General features: G+C 40.1%; 1 protein-coding gene across 7 annotated transcripts in view; it reads left to right on the top strand.

Annotated features, from left to right (window-relative positions):
- The window catches only part of baiap2b (BAR/IMD domain containing adaptor protein 2b), a 161,380-nt gene that overhangs the window by 120,705 nt on the left and 20,745 nt on the right, over positions 1-19,930 (top strand). For all 7 annotated transcript variants that reach the window (XM_041815906.1, XM_041815904.1, XM_041815905.1 and 4 more), the window contains 3 exons: positions 8,957-9,109; positions 15,900-16,136; positions 18,729-18,933. In XM_041815906.1, the coding sequence (XP_041671840.1) occupies positions 8,957-9,109; positions 15,900-16,136; positions 18,729-18,933 (595 nt within the window). The remainder of the gene's footprint in view (positions 1-8,956; positions 9,110-15,899; positions 16,137-18,728; positions 18,934-19,930) is intronic.

The raw sequence follows: 19,930 nt of genomic DNA, 5'->3' as shown, positions 1-19,930 counted from the left end.
GAGCACAATATACAGTCTGATAAATCTCCTGGTACATTTACTACCTAGGCATGATTGTTAAAAAAAGGTAGTTTGAGGCTTAAGATGATGCTTATGTACCCGCGTCCACTGGCCCAGTGCTTCACGGTCCACAGAGTCTCATTATTTTCCTCTCCAAGAATAAAAAGGAGAGAAATAAAACAACCAAACAAGGAAAAATAACCTCCTGCAGCTAGTATACATGCAGCCAGAGAATGTTACACCACTGTACGGTGTGGTGAGGCTTTTATCATTTCTAAAATACCAAACTCGTAGTTCCTCTTTTCTGATTCATTCCTGCAGCACTTGAACTGAAAAGTCAGGTGAAGTGGTTGTGGAAGAGGAGACGTTACATCATCACTCTGAGGGTTTGAGTGGGAGAAAACTATTTTTGTGAAGTATTCCAAAGAAAGAGAGAGGCGCACCGTTATATCTCATAGAGAAATGCCCTCAGAGGGTATTTTTCCAAGGGGAGCCACTTGTGACTAACATTTAATTGCATCCTTTTGTGGTTTTCAACACTTGAGGCGGAGTAGTAACACCAATCAGACACACAATTATCAGCTCATGATGAGAGGTAAGCTCTTATGTTTGAGGAGTAATTTGTTTTCTTGTGAATAACACTTGAGAACATGACTTGCTTTCTGGCAGGTTTTTAAAGGAATTTGATTGGATCAGACATGCTGCACAATTCAATCCTAGTTTTATCATCATTGCAATTGGAACTTTTGCAATATACACACTGCAGAAGATGGAATGGATTGCTTTAATTAAAACAGTCATTTTGCATGAAAAAACAATGCTTTGTCCCTTTGCATATGATTACTATCTCTCACACCATTTTTACATCTCATTAGATTGAATAGAATTTGCTGTCCCAAGTGACTAGATTTCCCCAGGACTTATAAAACACATCCAATAACAAATAAGATACAGTAAACTTGTTTCCCATTTTCATATTTAAAAAACATATCATCTAGTGGCATTCTACGATTAAAAAATTGTCTTTAAGTCCAAAATATTTAAACTAGACTGGGAGGATTTAAATATTATTTGCCAAATTAACATTTATTGTGGGAATGATGGATTGATGATGACAAGTTTACAGACATAAGAATTTTATGGAGGAATAGAGACCTGCATGGAGGGAAGATATCAGCTGCTGTAAATAAAACATTAGAAGCAGATTCATACACACTTAAGGAAATGTGAGTGATAATAAACCTAAATGTGTAGAGGGGCAGACTCTGCTCATACAGGTGAAATTTGAAGTAAATCAGATGTTTCATATCAGCATTAGACCAACTTCATGTGAAACTGGTGAGATATCAAAGTTCTCACCATTGGCGAGAGGCCGTCAACAAGACAAACATCAGCATTGTGGATTACAACTGAGGCCTTTTTATCAGTCTTAGCTTGATAGGTTCATCTCAGTAAGATTAAAGAAATGGCACAGTTGTGTCACTTCCTGTGGCCAGAAGGGGACTCTACATCGAAACAATAAAATTATCATTCGAACATGTTGAGAGACAGACCTTGATCATGCATGTAAAATTTGAAGTAAATTTGAGAGTTATACCAACTTCCTGTGAAATTGGCAAGATATCAAATTGCTGGCTACCTGCAGTTAGACACCCTTTAATTAAACATGTCAGTGTTGTGGATTAATGTTGAGGCTTTTCTATCAAATCTATGCTTGATAGGAAATGGCACAATTGTGTCACTTCCTGTGGCAAGACGGGGGGGTTACAGCAAAACAATGAAATAAACATTCGAACATGTTGAGAGACAGACCTTGATCATGCATGTAAAATTTGAAGATGTTTCATTTAAGAGGTATGCCAACTTTCTGTGAAATTGGCAAGATGTTGAAATGCTTACCAAGAAGAATATGTGAATTTATTTGAATATTTTGGTGAGTCTGGGCGTGTGCTAAAGCCCCCTAATCAGCTGTTTATTTGCTAGAAGAAGAGGAATAATATGAATTTTTGCAGTTTCAATAGGGTCCTCGCTAACCCAGGTTGGCTCTCAGGCCATAACTAATGATGCCATCTCTGCTACTAATGCAGGCAGCATGTGACCTGAGAAAAAAATCAACAATCTCAGGCTTTATCTTATTCACATTTAAATGTTTTCTCTTCCATTGAGATAGACTGCAGCAGACATGACTCAAAAGTGTCGACTACACATTTAACCATGACGAGCTTCAGGCTAGAAAATCGATTCTATCCTGAGATTATATTTTTCCAGGCTGACAGGGAGCTTCACAACCAGCTAACAGAATTATCTTCCAGCAAATTTCTATTCCCTTCATCTCAGAGAGAGCGAAAATGTCCGTCTGTTTGATGTGTTGAGCTGAGGAAAATCTAGAACAGTCTAAATCTGTTTCAGCATTGCAGGTATTCATTAAGCTTTTTCCTCATTTGAATTCAATCACATAGCATTTGATATTCCTCTGGGTTTACTTTAAAGGAAGTTTACTCATGCCTTACTTTCTGACATTGAATAATACATATTGATAAATCTGTTAGAGCCAAGGTCCTCACTGCCCTTCCTCACTCAGCAGAGGCTCTGCAGCTGCAGAACTAGACCAGACAATCTTTAATGTGAAATCACGTCAATGAATAGTGCACACAGGCCCATACAGCACACGTCAACACGCTGATAGTGCTGGCTGTCAGCAGAAAACTGCAGCAGGCTTCTATTTAGTGTAAAGATGGAGCTGTAGCTATGAGCCGCTGATTGGCAGCAGCATGAAAGTGAAGCTGGAATCTAATTAGGGCTCGGTATCTGAGAGCAATCACGACATGTTGTGTGGACCACATACAGCTGGCCTGATATATTCAGACTACTTGCATAACAGAGAAGGAGCCCAGCTGTCCTCTATCAGTGTCCTTCAATGTAATCAGGGCTTATAACGCTTCCCATGGAATAACACCATACCAGAGTAGTCAAGGTGGAAGAATGGGTCATCCCAATTTTGAAGGTCTATTTTTTGTGTATTTCTGCTCTTTTGACCGTATTCCTCAGCTGTATGTTGTATAAAGGTGTTTTATTATCATCACTACACTTTTGAAAAGTTTCAGCAGATATTTTGTGATAGTAGCAGGCGAGTTGCCTGGTTGAAGACTTACTAATGATGAGACTGAGTATTGCAACTGTCATACTAGAGTGCAGGAGTACAGCATGATATCACTGCATGCAGCTGCAGAAGAAACATCAAAATTTCTGGAGCAGAATTTGGATTTTTGCATTTTTGTTTAAATGCATGTGTTGTGTTGTAGTACTTCACTGACGCCGCTGTTGCATTTGAGCAGCCTTTTAAAGAAGCAAATGTCACCCTCATGCTGTTGTGATAATTATGCAGCACAGTAAACAAATAAAATATGCCTTTCCCAATCAACATTTGATGTCTGTAATAACAGCAACATACAGCAAGTGTGCTCAATTCACACAGCGTCTCTGTCTGCCTGTCTGGTGCCTTGACACAAGCTGCGATAGATTGTCTCGATACGTCTTCAGCCCAGCACTGCAGCGATTTATCTTATAACAGCTTAAACAGCTGTTTGAAGGTGTGTTTTAATTTAAAACTCACATATTTTAAGTCATGATGATTCAACGAAGCAGGCTGGGGCTGAACTTGTTGGTGGCACTGCTAAAGCTAAGTTAGATTATCGATAAGTTGTTCACAGTTAAAAGTCTGTAGTAGTTACTTTTCTCAAGTGCAGATTCTCAGATTCTACTCACTGAGTGATGATATTCAACACTGGAGTATGGACGCTAATCTGCAAAGAGGAACTTTTGGCCGTATCCTCCTGATTCCAAGTAAAGGCGACTCATTTATAATGAAAATCATAATCAGGATTATTTTTAGACATTATTGTGATCACGATTATTCAGCATGATTAATCCGTAATCCCAGTCTGAGCTGAAATAAACGTGTTGCATTCACAGGGAGTAAAGGGGACTGTAGGTAAAATCTCAGTGAAGATGATGGATGGTTCAGAGAAGTTTTAACACATTAATTGAAAAGTAACGCTATCCAACATTACACCCCCCTTATTGGATAAAAAACAATAATTCCCTCATAATAAAATCAAATCTGAATCCTCTGGTGGTTTTCCCTCCTCCATCTCTCGGCCTGTCAGTCAACCTCCAATGACTGACAGCTCTCCGACCTCAGCAGGCGACCGCGTTGATCACATTCAGACTTGCGTGCTGCGTATTTATTCGTGGGCAACCTGAATACCATTCCAGCCCATTTCTATGATTCACAGGCGGCCTTCATCCCTCCCTGCTGCTGCCACTTTGGCTTCTCATTATTTAATGTTCCCCAGTGGGTGATCGGTACATGTTCGGCCATTGTTTGCCCACATAAAGGACCTTGTTTGTGTGTTTTTTTTTTTTTTTAAATTGCTCCATTCCTAGTAAATGACAGTATTCAAGCCCATGATTTCCTTGAACCTCTCTGCTAGGTCAGAATTAATTTCATGCTTCTATTTGAAAAGTTAAAGGGTCAAACATTCACTCTAAAAACTGGGTTGTTATATGAGCAGTGTTTTCTTAGAGTGACCTCTTTTTACAAAGATAATATATAGTAGAGAAAACTGAAGAGTGGTTTAATTTCTCTGAGCAAACTGGGTCTTAGCTCAATGTTGAAACCTACAGATTATTAACATTGCCAAAGGCAGCAAAATTATCAAAAAACAAGTCTCTATGTTATAGTTTCCTCTCTGAATACCTAAAATAAGAATAATTAAGAATAAGAATTTGAGCGTGCCTGGTTGTCTGTCTCTATATGTCAGCCCTGCTATTGACTGGCAGCCAGTCCAGGGTGTACCCCTCCTCTTGCCCAATGACAGCTGGGACATGCTCCAGCCCCCACCCCCGACCCGGAACGGAATAAGGGGTATAGAAAATGAATGGATGGATTAAATGCCTGCAAAACTGGACTTTTAAAAGAGATATATAAAATAATAAAAAAATCATGTTAAATATTAAAATCTGCAATTAGAATGTAAGAATGACTGAATGAATTATCAGCCTGCATTCAAAGGTCTCAAGTAGCTCACCGCACAAACCAGGAAGGCCACTTTTAACAGCTTTTCTCCCTCATTATGAGACATTCATCAGTGAGAGCAAAACATAGGTTTACTGTTTAGTAAGTACACTGAAGGTAAGGAGATTTTCAACAAAGCCTTTGATTCAAAACAAGAAGTTAACAGAGAGAAGCCTTGTGGTGGAACTTACCTAACAAAGCTTAGCATTAGTTCATGCAGGACATGGTGGCCAAACGCCCAGCTGTGCTTTTTTTCATAAAAAACAACACTGACTTTAAGTAATCAAACTGACATTTAAAAGGTTAAAATCCTCAAAATGATTGAATGTTTGGTAGTTTTGAGCACAGCTGAAGTTGTTTAAGAGATTTAGGCAAAAAGAGCAGAAAAAAATACTAATCTGTTACGTTTTTATAGCAGTTTTTAGGAAGTGGACATTTTTGTCCTAAAGGACTTTAAAGGATAGTAAATTGAAGTGATGCCTGAGGCTTAACGCCTCACATTATAAATGTAATAACAGTTCTTCACTCTTAGAAGCATTGCTATTTTTGTCCTCATACATTGGCCTCCCTGAGGCATACAGCCACCAGCCAGTAGTTCTAGTCTAGTGAAGTTTTAAAAGTTTTTTCCCAGTAGAACTGCACAGACAAAACTTAAAAATGATCAGTTGTGAATAAACAAACAAAGCTGATGTATCGCCTCTATAGCAGTTGCTCTGTTCATGAGCACATCTCTGATTCAGTCACAACACCGGTCATTAACACTCTTCATTTAATATGTAACTGTGTTTCTGAGGCAGAAATGTGTGCTAATGAATGCATGAATCGGCCTGATTAATTGCTCAATTTGCATGTCTTGAGAGCCTTAATGTATAGAAGTGATTAAAGCGTTAGATTAGATACATTTCTCCTGCATGTTAATCATTAATTCGCCACCATCAGTTCAATTTCTGCACCTAGATTTCATCTGCCACATATGACGCCGTGTAGGCTGACTCCTTAACTCCAAAAACAACACAGACATCATCTTTCACACCTTTTTCTCCATCCTGGCGCCGTCTCACACCTAAGAAGGCTGTTCTACATTATCCGAAACTGTGAGAATGTACACAGTTATATAAGTAACCTGAGGATAAAGCCGCGTTCACCTGGATGATTGGTTTCCCTTCTTCGGTGGAGAGATGGCGTCCAGTGAGTCACTGAGGGTGGATGAGTTTGAGAAGTAAGACAGCGAGGGCGAGTGAGTTTGTAATGAAAGAGGCAGGTGTTTGAGGAAATACAGAGCTGTCTCCGCTGACTGCTTTTGTTCTAATTCGTGGTTTTCAGATCTGACGTGCTGCGACATTTCCCAAAGGCACGGCAATTTGATTTTCAAAGCTGCACTTGAAAGCACAATTTGTCTGCTTTTTATATGTCATGACTGTGATGTATGGGGCTAAATGTAGGAGAGCACTGCACAGTCCTTTCATTAAAAGCCATCAAAATACACCTGCTGAAGTCATTCATTCAGAGTGTTGATTCACCTCATTCTAACAATAAAATTCTGGCTGTGGTGTCTCGCTTTTGTAGAGCAGTGCTTCTCAACCTTTTCAGCCCACGACCCCCAAAATAAAGGCTTTAGAGGCCGGGGACCACCACTGTACCTGGAGGTGGTTGAACACAGCCATGCATATTCTAGTATAGTGCAGACAAGGCTGTCCATAAGGGGGAATAAAGGGGAGGTCTCTGGGACCCAGCCAGACTGGGGGTCCATGAATGTCAGCAAAACCCTGGTCGATTATGAAGTTAAGCTGTGAAAACCGTGTTTTAAATTTGGTCTGAATAATATCCACTCTGATCAAAGAAACAAATATCTTTATTTATTCATTTGTGTAGTGGAAAGCATGAAAATAACTTATAAAAACGGAATTAAGTGGGTTAAAAATTGTTAAAATTGGTTAATAATGGCAAAAATAGTGGAGAAGGTGGTGAAATTAGACATCTAAAGATTATAATTGGGTAAAAGTGGCAAAAAAGGGCACAAAAAAAAGGGAAGTGTGGATTAAAAAGTGTCTGAAATGTCAAAAAGTAGGTGGAATGCAATGAAAATTTGGTATAAACTGGCAAAAATGGGTTAACTGGGGTTAAAATGGGCAAAAGGGACTGTAAAAGGGATTGATAGAGGCAATAAGGGGTCAACAGATTCAACAATAGGCAGAAAGTCACAAGAATTGGTTTAGATGTGGCAAAAACAGGCAGAAAAAGTGATGGAAAGGGTTTAAAATGGACAAAAATGTTTTTTAAGTGGCAAAAATGTTCTAAAATGTGCAAACTGGTGTCAAAAAGTGATGAAAAGGGGTTTACATTTGGTAAAATTGGTGTAAAGTGTAATTTAAAAATATTCTTAGTTTTTTAAAGGCATCTGGGGACCCCCTCTCAGTGTCTCACGACCACCAAGGGGGTCCTGGCCCCAAGGTTGAAAACCACTGATGTAGAGAAATAAGGACAGAATAAATTTATGTTTGGTTGACAGAGAAGTTTAAGAGAGTTGTCCAGTTATTAAAAGGTTGGGGGTTTGACTCCTGCCCCCTCTTGGCTGCAAAGGAGAAGGGCAAGGTGAGGAACCTTCTGGCTTACTGGTAGTCGACCAGTATTGGGTGTTTATTGGTGGAGGAATGGCCACGTAAACATTTGAATATTGTTGTATATGCAACTTTTTGTGGTGAGTGTGGAGATTTGAACCCAGAATGCAGGCCAGACTAACAAAGTTTTAACAGCTTTATTGAGTATATTGTTCAGTGAGGAGGGGGGGGAATCCACAGGTCCGAGGTAGTGAGGGGCTCCAGGGGGAGTGCGCTGGGTTTGGGCTGACGTGAGGCAAGGAGAGAGGCACTGGAAAAGAAGAGGACAAGGCAAAGTCAAAATCGAGGTCACAACAACATCAATCGAAAAATCTCATGAAAAATCTCACAGAGAAAACCAGAGAGAGAGCTGAGGTACCACTGTGACAAGCAGATAATACTCTGGTGCTGAGGTGTGTGTCTGCAGCCGTTTTAAGGGGTGCTTGATTGCAGGGTGGTATCAGGTGTGGTCAGTCAGCCTCAGCGCCAAGGAGGAAGGGAGCAGCCTCAGAGGAAGGAAAGTGAAGTTAGCCACAAACACAGGAGACACCGGAGACACCGGAACCCACCAAAATGAGTGCAGACAAAATCACCACACTTTTTGTTGTTTTGAAACTCTGCTTTTTAAATATCACTTCATATAGCTTTATGAATATTGCCTGCAACTCAAGTTTGCAGACTTCATCTTTTAGCTTGATGTGTTTGAACCTAAGAACTCTGAGCATTGACTTCAATTAGGGTCATGATTACCATATTTATGAGCGAAAACCGTGTGAACCATGTGAAGTCAAACTTCTCTGAATTCACAACTTTTTAGAAAAAAAAATGGAAAAGTCCTCGGACTTCAAGTTTTATGCAACTGTAGGAATTTGTACAACCATACATTATCACTGTGACTATACAGCAGCTAAACATAGAGTGACAAGTAGACCTATGAAAGGGTCTAGCATGCACAGAGATGACTTTTGTGTGCCTTGAGAGTTTGGCTCGATCTCAGCTGACGCCCCAAAAAAAAAAAAAAAGATCTCTGCATTGCCTTTGCCATCTTGTCTCCTGTTCCACTGCATGGTGTTGAATTAAAAAAAAAATATTTGCATTAAGAAAGCCAGGAGGAGAACCTTTTGGCATCCCATGTTGCCATTGCAAAGCAAGTTTTCCTTTTTTTCTCCCCTGTGCAAAATGTTACTGCACAACTTAACTTCTAAATTCCATCCTCATAAGTCCTAATGACATCATGTTTCTACTCGTTTCCTCACGTCTTGTTTTCCTTTCTTTGTCCCAGTATGTGGAGGCCATCAGCAACAAGCAGAGTGAGTTGGACAACTACATCGCTGAGGGCTACAAGAACGCTCTGTCTGAGGAGAGGAGGAGGTACTGCTTCCTGGTGGACCGCCAGTGCGCCGTGGCCAAGAACAGCAGCACCTACCACACTAAGGTGAGAGAGAGGGGGAAGGGCTTTGTTTGTTATACAATTGTAGTGATGCAATGTTTGAGGTTAACATGGAAGGTTAAACTCAGTTAATTATGATCATATTACTGTTTTTTCAGTGGACAATTTCATATTTCATGAAATGCACACAATAGATCAGTGGTTCTCAAATGGTGTGGGAATTTGCACAGCCATACATAATCACCATAACAATACAATAACTTTAGCTCAGTTAGGACCACTTTGTCAAGAAACACACAGGATCTGTGGATATAAATAGTTTTCTTTATTAGCAGTTATACATTTGAACTCATTGCTGTTGATGTATGAATGTTCTGGGTTAAACAGCACACGTTCCTGCCTTTCCTGTGCCTCCAATGAAAACCTGGAGCAGGGAGAGAAGCAGCAAAAAACCCAGAGCAGAGTAGATATCAGTTATAAAGCCAGAGGGAGGATAAAGGAAGAGCTGGGGTGGAGGAGGGTTGTAAAAAGCAGCTTGCAGAGCGTAGCCAGGCAAGAGCAGTTTAAACATGTGTGAGTGAGGCAGGGTACACCCTGGACTGGTCCCCATTCAATTGCAGAGCTGACATATGGACAGGCAACCAGGCACACTCACATTCACACCTACGGCCAATTTAGAGGCACCAATTAACCTAACAAGCGTGTCTTTGGTGGTGGGAGGAAGCCAAAGCACCCCGGGGAGAACATCCAGATCACAAGACAATGCACCTGCAATTTGTTTGCATGCTTTCCCAGTGGCAGTTCCACTGGTATATACAGCACCTTTGCATGTACTGCCCACTGTTGGATCATTTCCAGTAAAATACATTAACCCTTAAACCCACTGCATTAAAACACCAGGTGCCAAAATGTTCTCTGCAGAGTTTTTCCAATCTGGACATTCTGCAGGAGTTTGCCTGCAACTTTTGTGATTAAAAACTAGAACATTTCAAATATTTGTTGCCAAGGACTTTAATTCTTTATGCCTATTTCTCTCCCCCTAAGGTCCAGGGCTCTCTAGTGCATTTATCAGCATAAAAGTTCTCTGATATTTTGTCTTCAAGCAACAAAAAAGAAACTCTTGTCAGGAGTTTCATAATATCTGAGAAATGAAAAGAAAAACCACATCCCACCCACCTCTCACTGCTCACACGGGGGAAATGCGAAGTGGTAAAGTGAAGAGAGAAATGAAGGGTGAGTGGGTGAGGAGGAGGATAGAGTGGGGAGGCAGCGGGAGAGAGAATGACCTACTTCTGTAAGAACAGACTCGCTGTGGGTGCGTGGGTGAGAAAGTGTCTGAATGAGTGATTGATAGACAGAGGGAGGAAGCACACAACCCAAACTGTTGAAGTGATGAGGCAGAAACAGCCGGAAAAAGATTTAATTAGACTAGAGAGTCAAGTGTATGCTGTAATCCAGTGTGGGTTCAACAGTGTAGATCAGGCCGATTTCAGCTACAGCCCTACTAATGTCAGCTGTCTAACAAACCCAGGTACAAGTCGAGGGTAACTGTGCAGAAACACCTGTTCTGCAACAAATACAGAAGCCCCAGGAACCAAAAAATGTGCAATTTCTTGTTTTTGATAATCATAAGATGCAGACAAACTCCTCCAGGCTGTATTTTGCACATTTGCATTACAGAGACATGGTCACTATTTTGCAATTCAGAACCAAAACATTTGCAAATTCTTTGTGCGACTGAGGCAGAGTGCAGGAGTTTGACTGTAAGTTTTTTGATGCTCTGTCCTCTTCCATGCACTTTCTCCTGGAAATATGTATGTTTTTTTCAACATTGAGACCTTTTGGTTACATCAGTCTATAAAGTAAAACAGATTGCAAATAGCGTCAAAAAATACAACCCAAGTTCCAGAAAAGTTGGGGCACTGGGTAAAGTGTAAATCAGGGGTGTCAAACTCAATCACAGCAGGGGCTGGACTCTGGATTCAGGACTAACCTGAGGGCCTAACAGGGTCACCTTCTCAAGCATAAACTGTCAGCCTTGTTTCACCGCTAATAAAATATGAAAAAACAAAAACAAAAAAACTTAGCACTGATGATCAATGATTTTGACATTTAAAAAGTTTAAAAGATAAGTTTAAAGGCTCACAATCTGAGAAGAGTTAATTTATTAGTTCAAGAAGGTCAACAGTAAAATTGAAATTGAAAAATAATGGGTTTTTTTTGGCAAATATATAAGAAAGAAAGTTGAAATTGGGAGTTTAAAAGGTCAAAATATGAAATAAAATTTGTAATCATGAAATTAAAAGTCAAAATCTGATTCAAAGTTTTAAATTGCGAGTCTAAAAGGTCAAACAATGGGATTATGAAGTCAAAGTTTGGAGTTGAAAATATGGGGTAAAATACAAAATAATTGGTTAAAAAGGTCAAAATATCACTTGAAGATTAGAATTATGAATCTTAAAGCTCAAAATATTATATGAGAAGTCAAAATTATGAGTTGAAATGCTCAAAGTATGAAATAAAAAATTTAAATCCTAAGTTTGAGTTCTAATTGTGAGATTCTAAATTGAAAATGTGAAATTAAAACACAAATTAAGTTCTTTTCCCACATTCCTGAATTCTTATCTAAATATTTTTACTCCTTTTCAGATTTTTGTGACTCAACAAGGTTATCTTAAATCATCAAGGATAATTTCACATTTTTATACTTGAGGAAATCTACAGACCTCAGACTGATGGGCCAGTTATAACAGAAATATGAGATCATCTTGGGGGTCGGATTTAACTGTTCCACAGGCCAGATTTGGCCCCCAGGCCTTGAGTTTGAGACCTTTGGTGTAAATGAAAACATTGCAATGATTTTCAAATCTCATATTTTAATTAGAATAGAACATAAAAAACATATCAAATTGTGAAACTGAGACTTTTTACCATTTCATGAAAAATATGAGCTCATTTTCAGTTTCAGGGCAGCAACACATCTCAGAAAAGCAGGGTATAAGAAGATCATTTCAGAGAGGCAGAGTCTCTCAGAAGAAATGAGATTCACTTATCTACAAAAAAGCTATGTCCAAAAATTGTGGAACAACTCCAGAAAAATGTTCCTCAATGTAAAATTGCAAAGACATTGAATGTCACGCCATCTACAGTCCATAATATCATCATACGATTCGGAGAATCTGGAGAAATCTCTGTGAGCAAGGAACAAGGCTGGAGGTCAGTGTTGGATGCTGGTGATCTTGGGGCCCTCAGGGGCCACTGCGTCAAAAACAGACATGATTTTGCACTGGAAATCACTGCATGCGCTCAGGAACACTTCCAGAAGTCATCAACACAGTTGGCCGTGCCATCCACAATTGACAGTTACAGCTGGCGTTTCAGGCGCAGCAGAGTCGTGACGTAAACAAGCAGCAGCAAGAGCTGGTGCAGTTATGGAGGAAGAGCTTAGCGTGGATGCTGCTAAAGCACCAGTTTTATCAGAACTTGACGACATTTCTTTGTTAAAAGAAGAACAAAGAACAGCAGTGAGTTGTTTTCTTTTCAAAAATGACAAAAGTCGAGCACTTCCATGTCTATTGTCGCCATGTTTCGCGTTATTCCTCAGTAGCTCCGCACGAGCAGCTCGATAGCGGCTACGTCACATGTTTTGTTGCTCTGATTGGCTGTAGAGATATGACAGACAGAACATTCACCCAATCATACTCCGAGTTTTTTTCAAAGCCTCTGCCTTTTCTCAAACGTTTCCTATTGAAGCTTTTCCAGATGGATGTGTGAAACAAATCCATCTGGTGTGTCAGGTTAGTATTTAAAGATTTTAGAGCAACATATGCTCCAATCCAGGCAACGTCTCTGTCAGGGAAGGCCTTGACTATTTCAGAAAAGACAAAGCTAAACCACATATCCACCAGTCCGGGTCCTGAACTGGTCTGTGTGCAGTCCAGACCTTTCACCAATAGAAAAAAATTACAGCATCAGAAAAGGAAAAATTTGTCATTAAAGACCTAGGACTGAGCAGCTAGACTCCTACATCAGTGGTGAACATTGTCCTGTCCCTACTTTTTTGAAATGCCATCAAATTCAAAATGAGCTAATATTTTTCATTGTAGGATAAAATGTCTCCGATTCTAAATCTGATATGTTGTTTATGTTCTATTGTGAATAAATTATGGGTTTATGAGATTTGACAATCATCACACTGTTTTTATTTACATTTTACACAGTGTCCCAACTTTTTTGGTATAAATGTCTTACATTTGAGGTATCTGCAATCTCTAACAAACTTAAACTCTCTGAGATATTTGTTCCCTTGTGCTGTGGTTGGCCAGAATCAATAAAAACGACGCCACCGTCTGCTTGTTGATTATATCATCACAGTGGTAAACACACTGATCAACCTACGCTGTACCTTAGCTGTTTGCGAGGGCTAACCGAGGTCGCTGTGACTCATCGCTTCTACCAGCAGCAGAATCTCTGTGAAAGACTACGCTGCTCTCACATAGAAATAAACTGGTGATAATCCATTCATCTCACTTCCATTAATCTGTCCTCCTGTGAAAAACCAGTGCCCACAAGAAGCCAAATCATCGAGTTAGAGGGAGAAAAGTTCTTTCAGTCAGAATGAATCCCAGGTAGCACGATGCTCACTCACCAGAATGGATTTGTTTTTGCTGTTCCTTCTTATTTGTGTATGTGTTAATTTATTTGCCACCCACACTGTGACGCCCCCAAACACTCAGCAGGGCCAGACAACCTTGGAGTTGCACCGTGTTTATCCTCCACACATGCCTGGTGGAGTTAAGACTGTGTGAGCAGCACTCTCTCCTCTGCTGTCTTTCCGATATTCATGGAATCAGAACTCATTTATTCAGCCGAGATGCAAATGAGGAGAGTCTTTACATAACTGCCCTGCTGGATAATGTATAGAGGGAATGTAAGTCGGCAGTTAAAGCGCCAGCTGAGGGTTTCTTTAAAGAGTGCACTCACAAAGACGATTGATATCTCTCACTTTATCCCACCTGTCTTCACTCCTCTCATCTCCTGCTGCCAGCCTCTACTTTCTCTTAGATCTGCCTCCTGCTATCATCTCCCCTCTACCTATGTGAATGATATGATGCAGGCCTGCAGAGACAAGGCTAGGCCCCTGATAAACCCAGAGAATGGACCCTGACAAACCCAGAGAATGGACCCTGACAAACCCAGAGAATGGACCCTGACAAACCCAGAGAATGGACCCTGAAAAACCCTGAGAATGGACCCTGAAAAACCCAGAAAATGGCCCCTGATAAACCCAGAGAATAGACCCTGAAAAACCCTGAGAATGGACCCTGATAAACCCAGAGAATGGACCCTGATAAACCCAGAGAATGGACCCTGAAAAACCCTGAGAATGGACCCTGATAAACCCAGAGAATGGACCCTGATAAACCCAGAGAATGGACCCTGAAAAACCCTGAGAATGGACCCTGACAAACCCAGAGAATGGACCCTGAAAAACCCTGAGAATGGACCCTGATAAACCCAGAGAATGGACCCTGATAAACCCAGAGAATGGACCCTGATAAACCCAGAGAATGGACCCTGATAAACCCAGAGAATGGGCCCTGATAAACCCAGAGAATGGCCCCTGATAAACCCAGAGAATGGACCCTGATAAACCCAGAGAATGGACACTCTATTCTGCTTTTCATCAATTTTTTGCCTCTTTTTGCTCATTTGTGCCATTTGTGCCTATTTTTACCACCTTTAACCAATATTTGCATTGTTTTGAATTGCCAATTTTTGCCTCGTTTTTGTCACTTTGGCCCATTTCTGCAACATTTTTTTACCACGTCACTTCACAACTTTTTGCCTAGTTTAGCCACATTTTTCTGCTTTCCAACCATTTTTTGCAACTTTATGACCATTTTTAACCATTTATGCTATTTTTGCAACTTTTAATGTTTTCATTGTTTTTTGCCAGTTTTTGCCCATTTTTGCCACCTTCACCTTTTTTTTGTCTTTTGCCACTTTCTGTCCATTTCTGCAAGATTGTTTTGCAACTTTTGGCCTAGTTGATCCACTTTTTGTAATTTTTTGCCCAATTTTACCACTTCTTGCCACTTATAAAGCAGATGCAGATCTGCAGAATTGTAGCAGATTATTAGAAAAACTGTGAATATGATTAAATATATGATCAGCCAGAAAAAAAGATGCTTGATCATTTGGTGCAGGTTTCACCCTGGGAGAAAGGTTTCTCATGTTTTAAACATGTGATCATATGCTGTAAAATATGGAGCATAAGTAAAAAAATCAAAACGTCTTCAACTTCGAACATAATCAGACCAATGAAATGTTTAAAACCACATTCCTCCTCTGCAAAGCACATGTGCCATTTAACATGTTCCAGATATTCCACCTCATGCCTAAGATTCCTTCTGTGATTATAAGGAGCCATGCATTTCTGTAAGGAAAAAACTTATATTATAAGAACTATTGATGATGTGTGCTCTCTTCTGCAGTAAAATACATTTAAATAATTATATAAAATTCTTGTAATGTTAATGCAGCCTTCGATGAAGGTTCATTTCATACCATAGTTAGTTGTGGAGGATCTGCTTGTGTTCTGTGATGGCCAGGGGCGGTTTAAGTGATTTGAGTCCCCAGGCAAAGATCAATGTGAGGCCCCCCTCATGGATGAGGCCCCAGGCAATTGCCTGTCTTTGCTGAATGGTAAATGCACCTATGTGTATCGTTTAATATTCAGTGTTTAATGAAGGCACAGCTTTCTAAATCTGATTCCCTGGAATGTGGAAGCATAACTGGCCAGTAATTCCGATTCTCTCTGATTGTCTTGCAGGGGAAGGAGCTTTTATCCCAGAAGATCCCGGTGTGGCAGCAGGCCAGCACTGAGCCAAACAAGCTGCCCGATCGTGCCATGTTCCTGGCCCAGCAGATGAGCAATACAGCTGGTACCCTGCCTCCAGGCGCCCATCACCCCGGCATGACCATCTCTGAGCCCATCCCTGGGGCCAAACCTCTGCCAGTGCCTCCAGAGCTGGCGGCCCTCAGGGCCAGCGGAGGCCTGGGACAGCAGGTTAGTTCATTTACCGTCTTTAGATCGACACTTAGCCCACCTGAGACCTGTGCTCTTTCAGTGTTTACTGCCGTTTGACCTGAGAGTTCACTTAATAGACGGAGCCTTTGTGGAGAAAAGTGACATTCATGGACTATCACGGTGGGTCACTGGGTTGTGGTGTGTTTGTGGATCTTTATAAAGTGGTTAAAATGTCACTGCCTGTAAATCTTCCTCTGGAGAGGGAGAGCTTCATGCACATGTAATTCTCTGTACTTGTGAGGACCCATGCACAAAGGCTCCGTCTCATCCCTGACTTTTACCCCTCCCCTTTGATTTTGAGGGCTCCCCTTCAAGTGTCTGAGTCGTTGTCAGTAGTTGTTTACAGCATTTATGTAACTGAATGTTTACTGCAAGTAATTTTTTTAATACTTGATCATATCCAAGGACCTTAATGCATTAAAACATACATTATATGGACAAAAGTATTTGACTGATACACCATCAGACGCTGTAATGACATTGTATTCAAACCCATGTACTTTATCATGGAGTTGGCATCTTGTTGGAAAGCTGTCCATGAGATTAGAGTGTGGGAATTAATGTCCATTTATTCTGTAGAGCAGGGGTGTCAAACTCAATCACAGAAGGGGCCGAAGTCTGAATTAAGGTCTAACCTGATGGTCTAACAGGGTCCACATTTAACCAAACTGTTAATCTCATTTTCACAAGTAATAAATTAGGTGGGAAAAACCAGCTTTGATTATAAATGATTCTTAGATTTAAAAAGTCATAATGATTAGTTAAAAGGTTCATAATCTGAGATAAAAAAGTCAAACTTATTAGTTCAAAAGGTATAATAACAAAATGAGATGTTAAAATAATGCTTTTAAAAGGCAAATGTATCAAAAAGAAGGTCACAATCACTTTTTTAAGGCAAAAATATGACTTAAAATTTAAAATGATGCAACTCAGAGGTCAAAATATAAGATAAAAAGTGTGAATATTAAATTGACAAAGTTAAAATGTGAGATAAAAAATCAAAATATGAGATAAAAAGTGTGAATATTAAATTGAGAAAGTTAAAATTTGAGATAAAAAGTTAAGATATGAGATAAAAAGTGAAAATAATAACTTGACGAAGTTAAAATATGAGATAAAAAGTGAAAATAATAACTTGACGAAGTTAAAATATGAGATAAAAAGTGAAAATAATAACTTGACAAAGTTAAAATATGAGACAAAAAGTGAAAATAATAACTTGACAAAGTTAAAATATGAGACAAAAAGTGAAAATAATAACTTGAAAAAATTAAAATATGAGACAAAAGTCAAAATTATAAATTAATAATGGTCAAAATAAGAGATAAAAAGTCCAAATAATAAATGTAAAAGGTCCAAAATATTAAAGTCAAAATAATAGATTGTCATAATTAGGCAATGCAAAATTGAAAATATGAAATGAAAACACAAATGTATTATTTTCCTCACATTTTTTTATTTATTATTTTTATTCCTTATTGTTTCCACATATTTATGACTTGAGGATATTTGATATCAAGGTTGAGTTTACATTTTTATACCGGAGGAAATCTGCAGACCTTATATTTTAGGGCCAGTTTTAATAAGAATAGGATATGATCTTGCAGGCTGGGTGTAACTGTAGCATGGGCCGGATTTGGCCCCCGGGCCTTGAGTTTGACACCCCTGCTGTAGAGCATTTATGAGGTCAGGCACTGATGTTGCTGCACGGGTGATGATTTTATACACCTGAAACACCTGAATTCAATAATTAACTGGTGTGCCCAAATACTTTTGTCCAGCTTTCCTATAACGCTCAGGCCTTATCCACGTTTTTTATTAAGATATTTGTTAATATCTAAGATCAGGAGCTTGATTATGGAACGGTCCTGGCCAAACCAGAATCCATGGTCACCCTAGCCCAAAGCTGTATTTGAGCTGTATTTTGAAGCCGTCTCCTCCTTTGATTAAGCGCCATCAACAAATGCACCTGCTCTTCTAAAATGTCTTCACTCTCAAGGACCCAAAGTGGCTCTCACAAACAGAGAAGTCCACATCCATGCACGCACACACCAACGGATAAGTGTTGCATAATGACTCTCTTAATAAGAGCTTCAAATGCGTGGAGGGGTGACGCTCCCAAACGCGGCAGCTGCATCATGAGAGCGCTCGACACATCCTCAGAAATCTCTTCTGAATGCAAATGCCATCGTTAGCTAACCATGCTAATTAGCTTGTTGCACAGAAGAGGTTGGCGTTCCTCATACACTCCTATACAGTCAGCGTCCTCCCACAGGCCTAGTTATGAAAGAAAACCTTCAAGATTTACATGAAAGACGGCTTTAGTTTGGCTCTAATTAAAAACTCAGCGGCGTAGTATGCTCCCAGATTAAACAAGCCTTTGTGGTCTCCTGGTAGTCGTCTGTATGTTTATCTTCAAACCAACATATATCCCAGTGTAGGCTTTTCATTAATCAGCACTTCCTGTCCCAGTTCCACTCCCCTCCTTACTATTGATGTGCTGCTGGATGTTATATAACAGCTTTGAGAGTGAGTTTGTGCTGTACTATAAAAATGTCCCGGTCTTTGCAGAGGCTGATGGGAGGGCTGGAAGGAGGGATGCCCCTGATGAACGGTACAGCCGGCGTTCATGGTGGAGAGGACTACCAGCAGTGGGTGGATGCCAAGGTGGCCCAGGGAAAAGTTACAGCCCAGACACAGAGGCACGGAGCGGAGGTCTTCTCCAACACTCTGCCTGTGCGCAAGGTGGCCCCGGCCAAAAGCAAGACAGCCATGAGTAAGGACGTGTGCCCCACATTCAGCATGGTGTTACAAAAGTTAGTTACTGAGGCATTTATACCCAAACTGACCAAGGCGCTCTGAGCATGCTCCACAGTTCCTGCTCTGATTTTTGACCCACTAATTATACTGCATAAATGTGTCGAGAAAAACTGGGAAGAAAACCAGACAGAGTTATATAACATGGCAGGAGCTGGAGCAGGAACATATATTTTTAGAAGGAGGGAAAATAGGAAGGGCAATTCTTTGTAATAGCTCAGTGGAGTGACTAGCTGAAAGACGGCATACTGGTTCTTTGCAGATGATTTAATGTCACAGGAGTGAACTCCAGGTGGGGGCAGGAGGCGAGTTCTGCATAGAAAAGCCCTATCAAAAAGCCAAAGTAGTGTTCGGTTTGCAACTGTACCAACTGTTCAAATTGCAAAAAAAAAAAAAATTAGCGGATTTTCAGTCCTGGTAGTAGTGATGCGCTCAGGTAAAAAAAAAAAAAAAGGTTAAAAAGCTGAGAAAAATGGCGGCAGGCATGGATTAAAAGCCTCAGTCTGGACGATTACTGCAGGGAATTAAGCAGTCAGTACCGTGTCCCTTTTTCCATACAGGTGGGTGCAGGGCTGAGCAGGACAGATTGAGATGTAAAAGGTCTATACTGAGAAAATTCTAGCTCTGTATTTTTCCACCAGTAAGCCTGTTTTTGGTTTTTCCACTTCTTCAGAACACCACCGAGCCTGCATGTTTGTCCACCGAGAGCAGATGTTGTTTTTTAGCTCTGCTTTTCTCTAAAGAAGTGAAATTATGTGCAGCAAACATCCCCGTCTGCTACGCACAACTCCATTTGAAAAACACCAAGCATTTCATATAATAAGAAAAAATAGACATGTAAATACATATAGGAATTATAACCCTATCACAGCATGCAGTCTGCAAAATGCAAGATTTCATGTTTTATTGTAAGGTTAAATCTGCGAGAAGGACTAATGACATTTATCTGTTACATC

This window comes from Cheilinus undulatus, linkage group 20, assembly GCF_018320785.1.
Source record: "Cheilinus undulatus linkage group 20, ASM1832078v1, whole genome shotgun sequence".
Classification (NCBI taxonomy): Eukaryota; Metazoa; Chordata; class Actinopteri; order Labriformes; family Labridae; genus Cheilinus; species Cheilinus undulatus.
Note: the sequence above shows the minus strand (reverse complement) of the source record. Positions and strands in the feature narration are given on the sequence as shown.